Raw genomic sequence first — 20,516 nt, forward strand, 5'->3', positions numbered from 1 at the left:
AGGACATACATTATTGATCCTGCAAGGGGAAATTACATTTTTTCACTCTGTTGTTAACAATGGTATAAAAACTATTTAAAATTGGCTCCATATTGATGAACTACAACATTAAAATGCTCTTAGATACAGTCTTTAGTGATAAAAAACAAAACAGAATAATACATTATATATAAATAATACTATAACACTTTGAAAAGAACCATTCTGCAAAATGAGTAGGCTACGTTAAGAAGCCTACATTTTGCTGATAATACTTCTGTACTTTTTGAATGCAGTACAAGAATACAGAGTATTTTCTAGATCACTTTTAGGCTACTTTAAGGATCTGAGGACTTTTTCCACCAATGGTTGTTTGCAACATAAAATATAAAGAAGACTCGCAGTGTTAAGCGAGTGTTGTGGTTCACGAAACACCGACAGAGTGAGACCTCATGCTCATCTGCTTATCTGTGGTGCAGGCGCAGCTACAGGTTGCTCACCTGTGTGCTGCTGGAGCGCTCACTCACAGAGCGCGCAAGCTCCGTGCAGCAGCTAGAGCGTCGGGGGCGCGCTGCCATTCCAGCACTCATTCCCGGTGCGACGGAACGAAGCATGCAGCGACAACCTTCGACTATTAACCGTTAATACTCCACCCACCTCTGGGAAAAAAAACCCGTTTCTTTCGGGTCGTGGCTTCAAACACTGAACGACCGCAGCAGTGAAGGACCGTGGGTTGGCAAAGTGCAGCTGTTAACGCCACGTCGACTAAAACAAACAAACTAAAGCTCACAACAGTTGTTTCTCTTTATCTTTAGAATCTTTCGGTCTGAACCGGAGTTTTTAACGCCGTGAACCATGCTGGACCCGTCCTCCAGCGAAGACACCGGCGGGGAGTCCGACCCAGAAGTTGTCCAGGAGACTGCCAGGAAACCGGCTGCTACCTCGGCGGGGAAACGTGGGAACAACAGCCGGGCAGGCGGCCAGCGGCGACAGTCCCCTTCACCTGGAGGTGCCCCCGGCAAAGGTGCTAAAGACAGCAACGCTACAGTTGAAGAGGAAGAGGAGAGGAAAGAGCGCGAGCGGATCCAGAAGGAGGAACAGGAGAGGAAAATTAAACTGCAAATGTATGTGTTCGTCCTGCGGTGCATAGCATACCCGTTCAACGCCAAGCAGCCCACCGACATGGCCCGGCGGCAGCAGAAGGTGAGTCTTTACCCAAACAACATGCACCTGTTGTCTGGTATGAAGGGACCTGCTAGCTAACTTCCATTAAAGATGTATCAATTTAAAGCTTACTCTCTTACCTGACAAAATATGTTGAACAAATAACAAAACTTTGAATCTCTGTGAAATCACAAAGAGCTACTGATTCATTCGGCATGTTTTTGATTCACCACGAAAGACTTTTTTTTTTTTTTTTGGGTTGCTTCCACATTGTCGCCGTACTGAAACACTGCTCGGAGGGCGACGGTCACCATTGTGATCCAACTGTTATATTTGAAATATCTCTTAAACAAGCGCTAGATATTGTATAAAAACAATGCCGAATTCAACATCCATTTGACTTATTTAATGTTATGTTTTTCAGTCGGTTGTGCTGTGTGTATCCGCTTGTTTCGCTTCATGTCGACTTTAAATTTTAATAAATCCGAAAGGAATCTGATATAGTGGTAAAGACATTCGGGGGAACCGAGAGTATCGTCTTTTTGCGTTTTGTTAGCACATGTATGCTCTTTGCAGTTTTTTAAAGTGCCTTTTAAAATAACAGCATGTCAAGCAACCAACCACCCTGTTACATCATTATTAACTCATTCAAACCAGGTTATCCATGTATGCAGCTCAAATCAAATCGAAAATTGGGGTAAAATACCATCACAGAAATCATTTCAATTCATCTTTGTACTTAACCATAAGCACAGTACAACCTGTATTAGTGCCAAGAGCCTTCACAAACAAAACCAGTGCTCTTCTTAAAATGCCTTGCAACATTAAACTTGCTTTCCTGGGGGTCAATATAACAACTATTGATCATCACTGCACTCCGCATGAAGGTAGATCAGTTTAAATAACCTTTAGACATGAATATTTGTTCAGTATGAAGATGTTTGGTCTTTTTGTTAGATTGGGTTAGGTTAGATTGCAGGATGCATTGAAGCAGCCACCCTTGGCTGCACCACATTCAAGGACCATTCAAGCTGATTTGCTGAATAGCTCTCCCCGGGTTTGTCCACGTTATATTCAGACAAATGCATTTCTGCTGTGCTGGAGGGCAGCCTAGACCTGCGAGCTCTCACTAATAAAACAAGCAGGGAAGCCAGTTCCGACTGAAGAACCCCCATGTTCTCCTTTCCCGCTGGGAAGCTTATTATTGAGCGTCTCGTGGTGTTTGATTTCAATATGCAGACGAGGTGTTTTCACTCAGCGTATTTGTGTGTGAGAGTGATGAATATGTTCCGACAGAAGGCAGACGTGGGAGTTTTATTTGTGCTTAAGTGTAAGTTCAGAATATTAAAACCTGTGTCACATTAATGAGACAGAAACTTGAGATCCAAAAGGAGAAATTATCCTCTTTCGGAGTATTTAATTTCACTCCAACCGATGCTGGAAGTCCTGCTTTCTCGCCGCGCTGATTCATAAATAATGTGAGTGTGAATTAATTTAAAGACTGGAGAATGTGGCATAGATTTCTTATCTTGCAGAGGAAGTAGAGTTTCTCATGTAGCAGTACTCCCTGGTGGGAGGCGGCAGTCTGCGTGTCTGTGTGTGGTGACAGTTGCCAGTTTGAATCCCTTGACTCTTGCCCAGCAGACTGCTCTGGATCACTGCGGGATGGAGGAATCAATATAACAGGATAACATTGGCAGGAGTGGATCTATCTCCAGAGGAACAGAGGGAAACCCGATACAGAAAGCAGATCCGACAAGTTTTTGTTGCATTTCCACACCGTTGAGACGAGGAATCCTATCCACATCTAGTTTGTTAAACTAATATTGGCACTAACTAACTAATACTGACCTCTGAGCAGGTATTGACCAGGCATAACAGATCCAGGCTTTTATCGATTGGTGATCAGATCGTATATCGACGATAAAAGGAATGATGGGCGATTGGTTCTTCCTGCGCCTATATTAAAGCGATTTTTAACTAACTTACTATCAGCATTAGGATGTATATAAGTAAGATCTAGAATCTGCACCCTACTGTTTATTTTGAGATGTTTCTGGTGGACGTTCCACTTCTGGGATTGCTCCGGTGCCGCCGGAAATTCCGCCAGATGTCCATCATTTTCGGCTGGATGTCCGTCACCTTCCACTTTCTTTGTGTTGGCGTTCTAACCTCCGGTGGATTTCTGAGGACTATGGTTAACTCCTCAGATCTCTGCAGGGTAAATCCAGACAGCTAGCTAGACTATCTGTCCAATCTGAGTTTTCTGTTAGACGACTAAAACAACTTTTGAACGTACACACGTTCCACCAGAACAAGTTCCTTCCCGAGGCTATTTCGCAGAGGCACCATGGCTCCGTGCGGCGCTTAGCACCGCCCATGTCGATTGTGATTGGTTAAAAGAAATGCCCATCCAGGAATGCTGTGTGGACTAGCCAGACCCTCCTCCGCAGAGCTGTGGAGGAAGGTCTGGCAATGCGAGACTACTTTTCCATGGACCTGACACCACAAGATGATCCTGAAGAGACTACAGTGGGCCACAGTTTTATTGATTTGAACCTCAGTTTAATTGTTTTGCAAGTGCTTTTTATAAACATTGGACAAATTGTGATCTAATATTGGAAAACCATTCTTATTGATACCATGGTATTATTAAGAAATGCGTCACAACATGAACCGCTATAATCAGAACTGCACGGCAGTCTAGTTTGTTTTTCCATGTGCCAGGAATGCTTGTAGATAATGTAGGTGTGCGTTCAGCTAAGCTGCAGCACGAGTTTGTTGCCTGCAGCCCTTCGTCTAAACGCTCACTGTATCTGCTTCCTCTTATTGACCTTCTGCGACCCGCCTCTTCCTTTCGTTTGTTCCACTTCTGGTTTCCCCCCCCTCTTAGCTTCCGGGTTACTATTACCGGCTATTGTAAATACAAGTGAAAAGTTGCGGAATCTGATCGGTTCACAGAGCTTGCTTTACATTTCTCAAAGTTTAGAGAGCCAGTGTACGTAGTGTCAATGAATTAGAGCTGGGCAATATATCGAGATGATATGAGACTAAAAATCGTCTTAGATTATGGATATCGTAATATGGCATAAGTGTTGTCTTTTCCTGCTTTTAAAGGCTGCATTACAGTAAAGTGATGTACATTTCTGAACTTGCCACTTTACCCACTTAGTCATTATATCCACATTACTGATGATTATTTATCAAAAATCTCATTGTGTAAATATTTTGTGAAAGCACCAATAGTCAACACTACAATATCGTTGCGGTATCGATATCGAGATATTTGGTCAAAAATATCGTGATATTTGATTTTCTCCATATCGCCCAGCCCTACAATGAATTCCCCATCGTTGTTGCAGTAGTCACGCTGGAACCGCTTAATGCAGAGCTAAAGATGAAGCTTAAGTGTCCGTACATTAGACTGTTAGAATGCCTTTATTGTCATTGCATGTTTAACATTTTTTTTTACAACGAAATGTTCCTGTCTCTCCATAAAAGAAAAAGCTGTTCCCATTCACACAGTCGCATGCTCACACATTAATGTGTAACATGTGCAGGACTTTAGTGTGGAGTGGTGCTAGAAATGATTATTTTTAATAAAACCATGTTCATCTTGTCTGTGAACATTGACCCTAACATGATGTTCCTACTCCGGTATTTCAACAAATCTGAATCTGAAACGCCAAAAATAGAAATTGACTGATTTTGCTATAAACAGTCCCTCCAGAAAAATGCGATTATGCGATCACATAATTCAATGCATAATCAGCCAAAGTCCGCATATTTATGCGGGGTGCGCATTTTTTCAAATACGCCGCACTTTCGCCGCATAAATTGCCGATTTCCGCGCAGAATATGCGGGGCTTGCATGATTTCATAATCCCCACATTTTCGTTGCAAAAAGGTCACACATATCTTAGCAGAAAGTTGAAAAATGTTGCGTTTACGTCACACAAGAGCAGCCATTTTCCCATTGCCATGGGAACGTTATGAAGTGACGTTATGAAGTGACGTTATGAAGTGACGTAATTACGCGACGTGAACATCATCGAAAAGCTGCAAACCCCGCGATGAAGCCATGAGGAAACCGCAGTTTTTGCAAGTTCTCGCAATTTTTGCAAGTTCCCGCAATTTCATCGCAAAAAATTGTATAAATATCCCGCATATTCCATCGCATTTTTTAAGAAAACGTGCCGCATAATCAAGGATTTTTGCCCGCAACAATCACAAAAAAACTCCGGTATTTTTCTGGAAGGACTGTATACTACAGGCAAAAAAGACTATAGCTCCCTTCTGGAAGAAAATGGAGGCACCTACTGTACAGTCGGTGCTTGGATCACGAATATGGCTCAGTGTATGTCCACGGAGAGATTAACTATAAAAAACAAATTGGGGGTGTATGAGAAACTCTGGAAACTATTTGGTTGTCGTCTGTTTCCTGCTGGCCGCCGTGCCTCCAGAGGGGGAGTTAATGATGCAAGCCGGTGCTTAGCGCACAAAACCCAGCCTTCAGCGGCTTCACCGTGGGCCTCCGTGACGCTCACACCTCAGGGTTTCACCTCCCGGAAAAACACATTAATGATGACAGGGGTTGTTGTTGTTTTGTATGTGGGGAAAAAAATCAGATGAATGTCCTTTATCTATTTCTGTATGCAGAAAGAAATGACAACAAAAACAACAAATCTGCTGCCACATCTTTTGACTTTTTTTGTGATGTAGCCTATTCTTAATGCCACATAGGGAGTCATATTTATGAGTCCTTCTTTAACTCAAAGTTAGGAGCCACATGCCCTCTGTAGGTGAAGACATTTCCTTTACTTTGAAATAACTTCTGCCACTGAACGATTGTCAAAAATCATCTCAACTCAAAGTCTATTTAGTATCTGATCCATAGCTTTCAATCAAAAACTGAGGAAAGTTCAAGCACACGTTCAAGAGGATGTTAAGATGCTTAGAATATACACTACCGGTCAAAAGTTTGGGGTCACTTAGAAATTTCCATTCCACTCCATTACAGACAGAATATCAGCTGAGATCAGCTGCATTGTTTTTTTTAACCAGGGCAGTTTTCAGATTACATTATGTGTTTACATAATTGCAAAAGGGTTCTCCAATGTTTTCTCTCAGTTAGCCTTTTAAAATAATATCAGATAAGTAAACAGAATGTGCCCTTGGAACTTTGGATGAATGGTTGCTGATAATGGATGGAAGATATTGCATTAAAGATCAGCCACTTCTTTCTACAACAGTCGAGAACCCTTTTGCAATTATGTAAACACATAATGTAATCTGAAAACTGCTGCTCTGATTAAACAAACAATGCAACTGATCTCAGCTGATATTCTGTCTGTAATGAAGTGCAATGGAAATTTCTAAGTGACCCCAAACTTTTGACCGGTAGCGTACTTTGTACAATTCCATGACAACTAGGCAAACTGCATCTGATTATGAACATTATGTGATATAAATCGAAAAGCTTAAACATCGACTGAATAGAGCTTTCCAAGATCATGAACATTTCAAGGCTCTGCAAGATCATTTTTCATAGAAATTTACTGAAGGCCTATTGAGATGTTGTTTTTGTTTTTAAATTTATTTCAATTTTATCAAGTTAATTTGTAGTTGAAGGCTAGGATTAAAATGCAAAAAACTTTTAATCGATTGACAGCCCTATTTTATTCATTTCTTTCCCCTTTAGTCATATATACATTTTGTATTATTTTTGCTGACATACAGGATAGCTGAGATGGTGTAATGTATTGACATCAGTTCGCTACGCAGAGCTCCCACACACATGAATGCGACAGACGGTAAAACCCTGACGGCTTTGGAGGAAGTTTTGTAGTGAAACTGAAGTAGAGAAACCAGCCGTGCAACATCCAGTTTTTCCTTTGTTTACATAGGTTGGATGTGGGACTGAAGAACCTTTGCGGCTTCCTTTCGGCTTGTTGTTTAAAGGATCTTGTGTCTTGTCTGCGTTTTATAAAGCAGACACTTTGAAGTGTTAAAAGACAAACTCTTTGTCTCACTTTTTTCATGCTCCGTTCATCTGTCTGAGGTTGTTGAAAGTCTTCTGAGTTGCGAGAAATCAAGAAAGTAATAAAGGGTGTACGTACATAATGTTCTATTTTCTGTCTCAAAGGGCTTTTGATTTGTGTTTTGTGAAATTTTGTGAAAGCGTCTGGTTTTGATGAAATCTTCCAGGAGCAGATTGAACACGTTGTGAATCAGACGAGAGGAAGGAAACAGCCCAGGTTTCACCCGAGGCCGTCAAGCTAAAACAAAGGATGTTTATTTCCCAAAGAGCAGAGTGACTCAGGTTGATTCGCAATTCTAATAAATCATTTACATGTTGAGTTGAATAAGCAGCTGATCAGGCGGTCCCTTCAGGGCAACAAATCTGACCTGATCTGTGCAGGACTTCGACTAAACCACGTGGCGAGATGAAGTCAAGAATAGTAATCTTGCTTTTCCTTATTTCTTTCCTCTTTTCCCCCTTTAGTTATCAAGTAAAAATCTAGTATCAATCTAGTTAAAACTCCTTTATTAAGGCACCCGCGGCGGATGTGTTTTGAGACAACAAAATGCAACATGTTGGGAAGTTTGAACCTCTAAATAAGTGAGCCTCTGCACTTTTCTTCCCTCTGTATGGAGACGGGTTGATTTTGAGACGGTTGATTGAGATGTCTACCACCAGAATGTTGAAGCAGAGTTCAGGTTGACGTATGGCTGGTAGCCGCAGGATGTAGGGTTGTCAAGGTTTTGCAAATCCACGATATGACTTTTGATTTTAAGGTCGCGATTCAATAACATTTTTCGATTTTAAACATTTTTCAACAGGGACGGCAATACCACAGTAAGAGCCACTAGACAGCAGAAGGGTACTTTGCAACAGTTTGAGTTTCTCAGTTTTTTTGTAGTGGCGCAATTAAATGCCTTAGTTGTTTGTTTCCATAACTCACTCACAGGATAGGCAAAATGTTGCAACACGGTGACTTATGGGAAGCAGGAGGATTTTCCGGTTCTGTTGTTTCTCTGTCATCTTCGACTACGGCAGTAGCCTTGGTGTCTGCTAATGTTACACTGTGTCTTTAGCTGCGTGCTACCAGCCTGTAAGCAAACGTTACCCTATGTCCAGCCGGTAAGCTGATATTACCCTGTGTCATTAGCTGCATGCTACCAGCCTATAAGCTAACATTACCCTGTGTCTTTAGCTGCATGCTACCAGCCTGTAAGCTAATATTACCCTGTGTCTTTAGCTGCATGCTACCAGCCAGTTAGCTAACATTACCCTGTGTCATTAGCTACATGCTACCAGCTGGTTAGCTAACATTACCCTGTGTCTTTAGCTGCATGCTACCAGCCGGTTAGCTAACATTACCCTGTGTCTTTAGCTGCATGCTACCAGCAGGTAAGCTAACATTACCCTGTGTCTTTAGCTGCATGCTACCAACCGGTAAGCTAACATTTCCCGTGTCTTTAGCTGTGTGCTACCAGCCGGTAAGCTAACATTTCCCCTGTGTCTTTAGCTGTGTGCTACCAGCCGGTTAGCTAACATTCCCCTGTGTCTTGCTGCATGCTACCAGCGGGTAAGCTAACGTTACCCTGTGTCTTTAGCTGCATGCTACCAGATGGTAAGCTAACGTTACCCTGTGTCTTTAGCTGCAAACTACCAGCCAGTAAGCTAACGTTCCCCTTTGTCTTGCTGCATGCTACCAGTGGGTAAGCTACGGTTGTTGTTTTTTCTTCGGATGTGTGCAAGTAGGCCGGTGGTGGAGAGAGAAAAAATACTGGGGGAATCGCAGATCCTGCTTCTGATTTCGATTGTCGAAACAGAAAGCTCATTTCGATCAATTATTTTATTTTAAATTGGGCAGCAGCCTGAAGCTATGAAGGTTTAACTACCTCACTGCCTTTCACATCACAGTGGAAAGCAACTTTGCTCAGCTACTTCTGAGCTCTTTCTCTGCAGTCCTGCAGAACTTCCCGCCCGGCTTCTGTTTCTGTCTTCAGAAGTGGATGTGGAGCTGCTGCTTCCTCAGAAACATGTGGAGCCTTGAAGTTTTCTCCACATCATTTTGAGTGAAGGAGTGAAACACGTATGCTGTTACCGCTGTTGGCCTTGTGGACTCGCATAGCTCAGCAGCTTCTCGTGAATATTTCAAACTGTACTGCAGCCTTGAGGCGTTTCTGATTTAAAATGTATTGAAATGTGTCATCTGGATAAAGTGGTCAGAGTCAAGTAGCAAATAATGGAAATGAGGGAATATTTATGCATCTATTTCTGTATTCATTTGTGCATTATATCTTTAATGACATTAGGAGGAAACTCCCACCTGTTGTGTGTTTTTTTTTTTGCCTCTCAAACATTGGAAGCCTCCAGGCTTCCCCCAGTGTTTCTGTTTTTGTCCTGTATACAAGTGCGCCTGGCAAACTGAGCAGGGAAACCATAACTGCAGAAACTCCCTCCTGATGGAGACCCACGCATCCCTCCCTGCACACATCTAATCCCCTGGCAGCTGTTTATTACACAAACAAGATAAACACCATCTCCTCCTGCTTCTCTGCTATAGGGAAGCCACTTCTGCTGAAGTGGAGGCTTATTTTTTTTTTCTGCTGGTAGTGGGCGTGATTTTTGGCGACAGATTTGCTGGAGGCGACTTCCGTCCTCCTTTGTCATCTCTCCTTCCCCTGTCAGATTCCCTGAGCGAAAGCTCTTCTCAGAGGGTTATGTAACCTCTCCTCCTCTTCCTCTTCCTCTCAGAGAAGTGAAAGGATGTCTCAGCAGGGCTCTAACCAGAGCAGGGAGCTTCGTGAAGAGCATCGGACAGCGAGTCAGCTCGGCCCCGGGGCCAAAGACGGCCCTCACTCAGCTCAGACTCCTTGCAGTCAGCAGTACATTACAGTACAGTACAGTGGGTTTAAAACTGTGTGTGGCTTTTTTCTACAAGTAGTATTGTAGAACGGTTACAATGTTGATCTGTGTGAAAATATATGCAAATCAATTTTAGGGCTGCAGCAGTTATTTTCACGACTAATCAATTAGTTGTTAAATGTCTATAAAATGTACATATACGAGAGGACACCGTAGAAAGAACTTTTCGCACAATAAAGTCCAATACAACAACCCCCACTGACCACACAGCTGAGTCATCTCCTGTCTGACACATACCTGCAAACTAGTCGTTTTTCAGGGAAAATCGCCGTTTTGAATGGGAAAATGTCATCCACTTGAAATCGTGTAGATCCGAGGAGTTTTTATTTGGGGGGGGGGAAGAGACCTGGTGCTAATACGGCACCGGTGCCTTAACGACCGTTATCTGCCGGACCGAATAGCAACGCGGATTTCGGTACCTTATTTAGGTGCCACTGAAATGCCAGCGCTTCTCTCTGAGGCCGGTTACACACTGGATGCGTTGTGCGAGCGTGGCGTTTCTGTTGCGTCTCAGACGCTGCTAGGTACAGGGAGGGCTGATCTCGGGACATAGCGCCAACAGATTCAAACTCTGAATAATGGGTAAGTGGGCTGTCTGTTTGTAACAACTTTGTGTAGCTGTAAAGAGCCTATATAGCCTATCTGATGTTGGACCGTCACTCAGAACACACACTACGTTGTTATTGTAGCCTATCCTACCCTTTATATATAGGCTTGTTCGACGTATGGGGAGAGAGGTGTTGAACATAAATATATAGCCTACTGATCTGATTAAAGCAAGACAACGTCGGCAGTATTGACTGCAAAATATGTTACAGAATATTTCGTTCTGTATTTTTATTACATTTATATCTACATTGATGTCAAAACCTAGAGACTTTCAAACATCAAGATGTCATTTATTAATATGCATTCGTGTCTAAATGACTATTCTATTTTGCCTGGAAACGTGTGTAAGCTCTATACTGTTAACATGGGAGCCGAAATATAAACGGACACGCCACGCGGCTGACACGCTCGCGCGACGCATCCAGTGTGTAACCGGCCTGATGCTCCGAAAACGGACGTTAGAGGGAACTGAAATATCGCCGCACGGGATGCTAGTTCACACTACACTTAGCAGCGACTAAAGTTAACCTACTGTTAGCTAGCAGCTGGAGTAAAGACGGTTAAAATGCTGACAGCTGAACAGTGTAAAAGTGTGACTGTATTTCACTGTAAAGGTATCAAACACCAGACTGTAGCTGCCGTTGTCTGAAAAACACAGACTCAGCCTCGTGTTGCGTTCAAAGTTATTGTAAAATACCTTTTTCACATCCAGTGGTTGTTTTTGTAGTTTAACAGGAATTTACTGGTGAAATAAGTTATTGTTATTCCATTTTTAATAAATCATTTAATTTTGACCCTGTGGCCTTAGCAATACACAAGCCGTGCTCCTTTTTAAAAAAAATCTTTTTAGATAAACTTTTTATTGTTTTATATTTTTGAACATACAGAACAGACAAATACAATTGAACAAGGTGCTCCTTTTTTAAATATATATATATATATATATATATATATATATATATAGATATATATATATATATATATATATATATATATATATATATATATATAGATAGATAGATATATATATATATATATATATATATATATATATATATATATATATATATATATATATATATATATATATATATATATATAGATATAGATATAGATCTTTTGGTTCAGGCACCATTTTAAAAGTATCGTTTTAGCACCGGGAAAATGTTGTGTTTTCCCTTTTATTTTCTTCTCGGGGGGGGGGAAATGTGTCACCTTTTTCAGCCCTTCTGAGTTTGCAAGTATGCTGACACAGTAGCCATGTTTCCATAAGAGGCTTTGTTCTATACATGGTCCTCATTTTTACCTATTACATCAAACCCACAGTTTGGTGCAACCCCCCCCCCAAAATGCATAAGGATCCGTTTCTTTTCATTGATTTTTGAACAGACAGTAGTGCAAGGGTCAAAGACCGAAACAATCCTCCTGCTGGGGACTGAGGGAGCATTTTGCCCACTGGCAACTTTGGTAAACAATTTTTCCGCATATGTCCAAAAGTTTCGGGATGGGACTTGCTCTTGTGAACTTCGTGTGTGAGTGATTTTTTTTTTTTTGCTGCTGCACAGGAGAAGATAACCAATTAAAATTGCAGCACCTTTATCCTCCGTGTTGGCTTTCTGAGTCCGAACACAAAGGGGAATTCTTTTCAGTTCAGTATATATTTTCTGCTGCAGATTTAAAGCCGAAATTCACCCTTGAGCACTTACCACTAATACTACTAATGCAGTTGATTAATTGTTGAGCCAAATGCTTGGCTAGTGACAAGTTTATTGTCCGACCAACGGTCCAAAACACAAAGCTATTCAGTTTAAAATGATAGACTTGATTATTTGTCTCGGCTCCACAGGTTTAAGAACTTTGAGCGACTTCCTGCTTTCCTCTTGAATGCAGCGACAGTGGTTATTTTAAACTGTTTGGATGAACGGTGACCAATACATTTTTTATTTATTTCCGGCCAGGACCTTCTCCCAACGCATACGCCCACAGGAGTAGGTCCAGAATGCACGGCGTTTCCGAATTGAGCACATACTCGAATCCTCCTGACTGGAAAACCTCTTGCTCTGAGCGTTGGCCTCTCTCCTCCTCACCTACACAAACCTCTCAGCTGAATAAAATAAATTACAACCGAAACAGCGGCAGCGTACTGAACACCAGACTGATGAGGCATACAGAAACAGTGTTTTGAGGATATGAGGGGGAGTTCAGATACAAAAACAACCCGTACAGCTATATATTTGCACTGAGGGGTTGGACTTATTAGTCATGTAGTCTCTTTTTATAATGTATGTAGACAAGGTTGTTGTAGGGCTGTTTCTGTGTTTGTGACACCGAAAACCTTGAGAGTTCTCGGTGTATTCATTCCCACCATCTCTGCGACTTTACCCTAAACCACGGAATGAAATCCTGAGAGTCTTGCTAGAGTCGGGGCGCTCCCGTCGTCTCCATCGTTTGGTGTAAGGTGGTCCTAAAACTCAAGTCAGTCTTTTTCTTGCTTTGACGTTCCGACAAAACCAAACGTGTTTGGTATTATCGTTTTAAGTCTTGGTAGTGAAGTTAATTCATGTGAACATTGTCAACGACCAATGGGTGTGCACTGTGCGCTCCCTCCAGCACCAAACGGGAAGCAGGAAACAGCTACAGCCAGGCTTGTTTGTGGTTGCTATGGCGCCGCGCTAAGCTGAACGCTAAAGAGGGAAAGTTGCCGATTTTCAACCTTCTGACCTGAGTCATCCAACGGGAGTTTTAGCGGCGGGTGATCGCGGACCTCTGGGTACGGACGCCATTCAAGTTACCAGCTAACGCTAGCGGTAGCTAGCTAATTTTTCTAAACAAATCTAGTTGTAGTCTTGCAATCTGTGACCCTGCAAGATCCCCAGTCTTTACATATTATGTCTTTAACGTTAGATGTGAGATGACTGCTTATAGATGTGAGATGGTGTCGGACTTTAGTCTTTTAAAAGTCAGTTTAAAGTCTTCTTGCGTATGGTAGGCAGTAAAGCTCAGGGACTTTATGACAGGTTGTCTTTAGATGTAAGATGGTTTCAGTCGTTTAGTGTATGGTACTGTAGGCATAAGTCTGTCAGAGTTAGGGAGGCAACGATTATAGATTTTGTTGGTACGATTATAGTCTGAGAAATAGTCACGGTTTCACGATTATCACGATTATTGTGCATTAATTAATTTCACTGCTAATGTATGAAATTACATGAACATTTTAATGTGTTATTTATAGCTGCCTTTTGAAACACAGTAACAGTTTTGAAAATGATTAAATGATCAATCATCAGCCTTTTTATTTAAATTCATCTGAAGAGATTAGAGACACTAGAGGCCAAGTTGGCAACAACCGTGATTTTGGGCCCTCAAAAAGCTAGAAACGGCCCTGCTCGCTGGTGTGTCTAAAAGTTGGAGGAGCTTCTAGAAAATATCCAGCTGTCACAGGGAGATGCGCAGCATGTTGCCAAGGAATGAATGTGATGGAGAGATCTCTTTGCAGCCTTATGTCCCGTAGGGGATGAAGAGGAGTAAGTCAGTAACGTTAAGTGGTAACGTCAGTGACATGTTTGAGCTGTTGCGGATGTCACTACCCGATGTGAGTCGAGTGCAGATGTGAGTTGCGCATGCGTCACTTTGCGACAATGACGCGCCGACATCTACACGCTTGGAGCAGGTGTTGGACGACTTGTGAGGCTTGTTCAAGTTATACAGATATAACGTTTGGATAATAATCTTTGAATAATATTTACATAATTAAAGACATTACTTTATTACCACAAGCAGCATATGAGAACATTGTATACTTACAAAACTATAAACGTTATTTTCCAGACAAGTACGGTGGTGTTTCGGTAAAAAGAGAATCTGGAGGATGCGGGCATCGATCCGCTACCTCTCGCTGTATCCCGTCACCTTCACTAAAGTAAGCACAAAGTAAGCCCACGTTAGCCAATCATGTTTCTCCCCTGTGACTTACTTTTGACCAATCACGTTCTTCCCCTGTGGCTTACTTTTCAGCGTTCAGATCCATGCCGTAAACCGTTTTAAATCTGATCGTGCGCAACTCACATCTGCACTCGACTCACATCGGGTAGTGACAGCAGACTTTTGACTCGTACGAACGGAACGCTATCGTCACTTCGCTCACTGTAAATGCAAATGTCGGCTCCTGACTGGTTGGCTGTTAACTGTAACATTACCGTTAACATTAAACAGGCTGACGTTAACTAACCGGTAACGTTAACGCAACGTTAACAAACAATAAAGGCGCTAGCAAGCTTACCAACTTGGGTTGAATTCCCCGTTGCGGCTGCAGCTGCCGGGAGGTCAGGGGCTGTGTTTTCCTGGTGTTTGCTAACTTTATGTAGCGTTAAGAAATTGCTGCAGTAAGTTATACCACCACAGGGAGCCACTGTCACTCTGACAGTCAATACTCGCCGTGATCGGACCGGCGTCTGATGTGCCGTGTTTGTGCGCATGCAAACGTTTATGTTGTCAAGGAGGTTTAAGAACTGCACACACTGCTACACATAACGTGCAGTCAGTTAACACTCGCGTCCGCGCGTAGCGGAGCCTTTACGATTAATTAACCGTGACGTTTTACAGTGCAGTTAATAGTAAAATCGGTAAAACCGCTGCATCCCTAGTCAGATCATTAAAATGGTGACAGATTCCACAGAATAAGTTTAATGTTTTGGTGCAAGCTATGAAATGAAGTGCGTGCGTGCGTGCGTGCGTGTTTTTCTGTCTTTGTTCATACCAAATTATACTCTTGAATCTGCAGAGTGGAATGCGTCTGGTATTTATACTGTATTATAAGAAGAGGACACATTGAGTTTATTTAAGAGAATCCTGCTGGCCTGAGGCCTGTGCACAATGTTGACAGATTCAATAGTGATTGAAGGCTTAGCGGATATGTAGACATATCAAGACATTACTTTAAATAATTCTCTACATGCACACTTTATTTATTCAGGGTTGTATTTTTGGTCCTTCAGGCAGCAGGTTTACGTATCCTGTATTTATAGTAAAACATGGATCATAAAAGTAGACTTGTATGAGACAACAGTTGAATGAGATGACAGGTTTAGCCAATAAAGTGCCTCTAGAGGGTCTTTCCAAATGGGTCACACAGGGTTAACGGCACGCTGCCTCGAACAGCCGCCGTCACCTGCAGTCCTCTGGAGGCCGATGATACTTATACGAGTTGCAATAAATAAATGGGTATTGACAGGTTGAGCGGCTTGCATCGCGTCCATGCGTGGCAGCCGGATAAGCCTGCGGCTACGCTCGGTGCTTCTGGTGACTAATGAAGTCCCCAGAGGCGTCTCCGCGCGCCGCTCGTTTGTCGAGACGGCGGCCTGCTCCGTCGTCCTCCCGCTCACCCTCCTGAGACCCTTTGTCTCCGCTGCGGTCCCTCCACGCACTTGAGCAGTAAAGTACAAATTAAGATTTTTGAAAGAGGAAAAAGGTTGCAGTTTGTTGAATATCGGCTCTCTCTCGGGACGACTCGCACAAGTGTCGCGTTTGCCATTTTGAGTTTGGTGTCCTTTTGTTTTGATGATTCCTTTGAGACGGCTTTGGTTTTCTCATACCGAGTAATTGAGCTGTTTTTTAAAAAAGAAAAGGGAGAGGGAAAACAATCATAGGCTGCGTGTCATGTATTTGTTTTTGTCGTACCACCTACCTACACGACAAACGCATTGTTTTGGCAGCAGCTGTTTAAAGATCCAGAGGCTGCTTCTCTCAGGAACAGCCCTGAACCCTCTCACAGCTGAACACGGTCAAGGCCTAAAAAGAAAAGACATGGGTGTCTCAAGTCATTCTGGCAGCTGGACATAGCTTGGCAGCCGTCTCTGTCTGCTGTAGAGCAGGGCTGAACGATTTCGCAAACCCATCTCACAAGCCCAACGACTTCATCAAAGTGAAATACTGAATCCATACTCCTTTGTATCCCCTCCTCAAACAGAAATACAGTATTTCCATTCAAATTTGTAATGTGCAAATGTGAAATTAACATAACATGCAGAAACACACTGATCTCTGTTTCTCTACTAGTTCTATTTCAGAGTGTCATTATACTTCCCAGAGCAGTGGAGCGTGAGCAGTCACTCAGTCACACGTTTGGGCTGTTGTTCATCAGCAGAGTGTGATTTTCCTTATTTATTTATTTTATTTTACAGGGAGCTTCTCTATCATGTTAAGTATAAAAAGTGGAGCTCCAGCAGTGCTGCAGATCTTCCTTTTTTAATCGATTCTTAACTTTTAATGTTCGGTTATCAGCCCTTTTTTTAGCTAGATATAGGGGTAATATTGGTAGAAAATAAATTGGTATTGTTATCCGTCACTTCAGTCTGATTAATTGAGGCATTATTAAGCGTCAGTCCTCGCTGTGTTTCCAGTGTTCCTTTTGTATTCTCATTAACTATTAATTGAGTGGAGGTGATGTAAAGCACAAAGGCTCTGCAGGTCTCTGTCCGTGAAATAGAAAATGAAACCTCCTCGTATTTGCAATCACTTTTCTTTTCATAGCCGAACCCTTCAGACCGAAGTCACTTCTGATTGAATTTTTCTCTCGGGGGCCGCACACTCATCCTGTTTTAAACCTTCCAATTACCTCTCTGTTTGTCAGTCATCAGAATATCTCACGTATTTCTAATTTTCTTGTTTCCTCTCTTAAGGGAACTTTATTAATGTTATGGAGTGCAGGCCAGGGGTCGCAGGTGTTTCCATTTCTAATTCCGACTCTAGTGTTCAGCTTATTTATGGCTGAAATAAATCATATCTATTCCTCCACGACAGGATGAAGATTATACTTTATACTGGGGTCAGCTTATACTATAAAGTTTTTAGCCCTATTTGATCTGGGATTTAGGGGCAATTTAGCCTTTTTCAGGCTCAAATGTATAAACTATGTACAAAATTGTTAAAGTGCTCATATTATGCTCATTTTCAGGTTCATAATTGTATTTAGAGGTTATATCAGAATAGGTTTACATGGTTTAATTTTCAAAAAACACCATATTGTTGTTGTTCTGCACATTGCTGCAGCTCCTCTTTTCACCCTGTGTGTTGAGCTCTCTGTTTTAGCTACAGAGTGAGACCTCTCACTTCTGTTCCATCTTTGTTGGGAGTCGCACATGCTCAGTAGCTAGGTAAGGACTACTAGCTAGAAGCTAGCGCTAGCGGTTAGCCACCTCGTTCTGAATGGCAAAACACTGCTACAACACACACTAGTTCACCATAATCTACAAAAGAACTACTTCCATGTCCCTGTTCTGCAGGTATTCCACGCAAAGTTGGAAGTGCGCCCTCGTTTAGAAGAAGTCTTCCGGCTAATCCTGCCTTTTACTACTGAAGTTTTAGAAAAAGTCAGTCTCGAAGTGGTTAGCACACACCAAATGTTTCGGCCGATGATGTAGAAAACCCTGCAGATTTTGACCAGCTCACCCGGAGACTGAAGGCAGGACACATTCAGAAACCGTATCTCACTCAAAAACCATGGATGTTTTTTGTTTTTTTTCCAAGTGTGTATGCGTGTGGAAGCACCAGAGACACAAAATAACACCCCAAATCCCAGAAAAAGTGTTGTTTTTTTTTTTTCATAATATGGCCACTTTAAACTAAAATGACCAGAAAAGGTAACCGTTTTTAATTTCAACTCATCGCTCACATAACAACAACTGAAGACTCGGGGATATTACTGTCAGGGACATTTCGTTATTTTCTGAAATTTTACAGATAAAACAATGACTGAGAGAGAAAATAATCAGCAGATTCATTGATTAAAATAAAATAATAAGTCGACTTACAGAAAAAACTACTTTTTCATTTGCTATGAATCGCACATACACTTCCTGATCACTCTCTAAATACTCCCATCAGTTTTCAGGTTGATTGGATTTTCTTCCTTCCAGGTAGTTATTGATTCTGTTAATTTCCAAGAAAATAAACCTGCAGAGGTTTTTGAAACTGAGCATTTTTCTACCCCCTCATTTATTCCTCCGGAGGTGCTGAAGACATTTTTCTTTGAACTCTGTGATTTATTTTTTCAGTTTCCTGATCAGGGTCTGTGCAGCAAACAGCCCATGTTTTAACTCTCTTTGATCCCTCCGCCCAGCAAATATAATGATCGCCCGCGGAAACGGGGATTATTTAATACGCTTTCCGTGCAGAGTCTCGCATTTAACTCGGCCTATACTGATGAAGGAAACGGGAGAGCTCTCGCCTGACTCTGACGAGCTTTAGTCAAACGCTACCTTCAGAGAGATGCATCTTTTCCTTCATACTTCTGGATGTTTAAGCACACGTATTGCTACATTTGGTTTTTATATCCACACCAGCCACCAAAAAAAACTTTGATGTTTATTTGCATAACAATCATTATTATGATGACCTACTACACTGATTGTCTGGCAGTATTACTTTCCACTTCTGCACAATTTACACATGATATATTAGATCATAGAAGATGATCTAATATCATCTTCTATCATCTATCATCTCCCCAGTGTATTGCGAGCCTGGTGGCCCACCGAGCCCCACCAGGCCTAAGCCACTGGGAATTCTTTTTAAAATGTATTTTAAGAAGTTTTTTTTTTAAACTACAGTTATGGTGGGGGTGGCTCGGTTTGAAACTAAGACGTAGTCATATTTTCAAATCTCCAGTTAGCTTTTAGTACCGACTTAATGATTGCCCCTATGGAATCTGTCTTATAGCTTTCTTAAATTCTCCTCCTCTTCATGATTCTGTTATCACAGAAACTATTGGGCTCTACACTAAAGCTGCCGTCAGTCTGTGACTGGCCCCAGCTGGGCCCTCGTCGAAAAAAAGAAGACCCTTGCCAGCGGGCTAAACAACTTTTTCTGGGAGAAAGCCTGAAACCCCATGCAGTCATTTATTCTTAGTTTGTGCAGTTGTGACCTCACACTGTGGATGTATTAAGACAGTCAGCTGCCAGTTTGTCCCAGTGGTCCATCTTTGCTGCTGCAACATAAAAATCCCCATGCAGGCAATATATCTATATTATATCAATATCATGATATGAGACTAGATATCGTCTTAGATTTTTGATATCGTAATATCGTGATATGACATAAGTGGTGTCTTTTACTGGTTTTAAAGACTGCATTACAGTAAATTGATGTACTTTTCTGAACTTACCAGGCTGTTCTAGCTGTTCTATTATTTGCCTTTTCCCCACTTAGACATTATGTCCACATTACCGATGATTAGTTATCTGAAATCTAAGTGTGAAGATATTTTGTTAAAGCACCAATTGTCAACCCAGAATATCGTCACAATATTGATATCAAGGTATTTGGTCAAGAATATCGTGATATCTGATTTTCTCCATATTGCCCAGCCCTAATTTCCCCCATACATTAGAAAAGAGACATCTGGAAAACACTTTCTCTGTTTTATTAGGAAGTCCTAAACCATGAAGGCTTAATCTTTTTAAAGTGTCCTAAAGCTTTAGTCTAGCTGAGCACAAAGAGTAGAAGCAGTGGGAAACGGCTTTGCTTGTCTCTCTCCAACGTGCACAAATACACCCACCGACACCTCAGAAGCTTACCTATTACCATGGCATGTCTCATTTGTTTAATCCATACACAAAGACAAATGTAAAAACCGCAGTTAGTGGTTTTAAGTGTAAAGCTGATGTTTCTTGTTGACTAAGGTCAAAGTCATTTTGTTTGCGTGGTCTCTGTTTCCAGGTGATAAGGAGTTGTACTGCGCACGTTTTAGGAGTAGTTTAAAGCCTTTAGTGTCTCCAGAGGGAGCTGCTGTGTGAAGCCTGATAAATGTCCTCAAGTGATGTCACTTGAG

The 20,516-nt window shown here is 41.8% G+C and overlaps 1 protein-coding gene across 6 annotated transcripts in view; it reads left to right on the plus strand.

The window, feature by feature from the left end:
* Nucleotides 1–467: 467 nt before the first annotated feature.
* Nucleotides 468–20,516, plus strand: part of cadps2 (Ca++-dependent secretion activator 2) — a 224,676-nt gene continuing 204,627 nt past the window's right edge. For 5 of the 6 annotated variants that reach the window (XM_031279716.2, XM_031279715.2, XM_031279717.2 and 2 more), the window contains exon 1: nt 469–1,182. In XM_031279716.2, the coding sequence (XP_031135576.2) occupies nt 835–1,182 (348 nt within the window). In that variant the 5' untranslated portion in view covers nt 469–834. Of the gene's footprint in view, nt 1,183–20,516 lie in introns of all 6 variants that reach the window. The other variant, XM_031279714.2, reaches the window with a different exon arrangement.

Source organism: Sander lucioperca, chromosome 7, assembly GCF_008315115.2.
Source record: "Sander lucioperca isolate FBNREF2018 chromosome 7, SLUC_FBN_1.2, whole genome shotgun sequence".
Lineage (NCBI taxonomy): Eukaryota > Metazoa > Chordata > Actinopteri > Perciformes > Percidae > Sander > Sander lucioperca.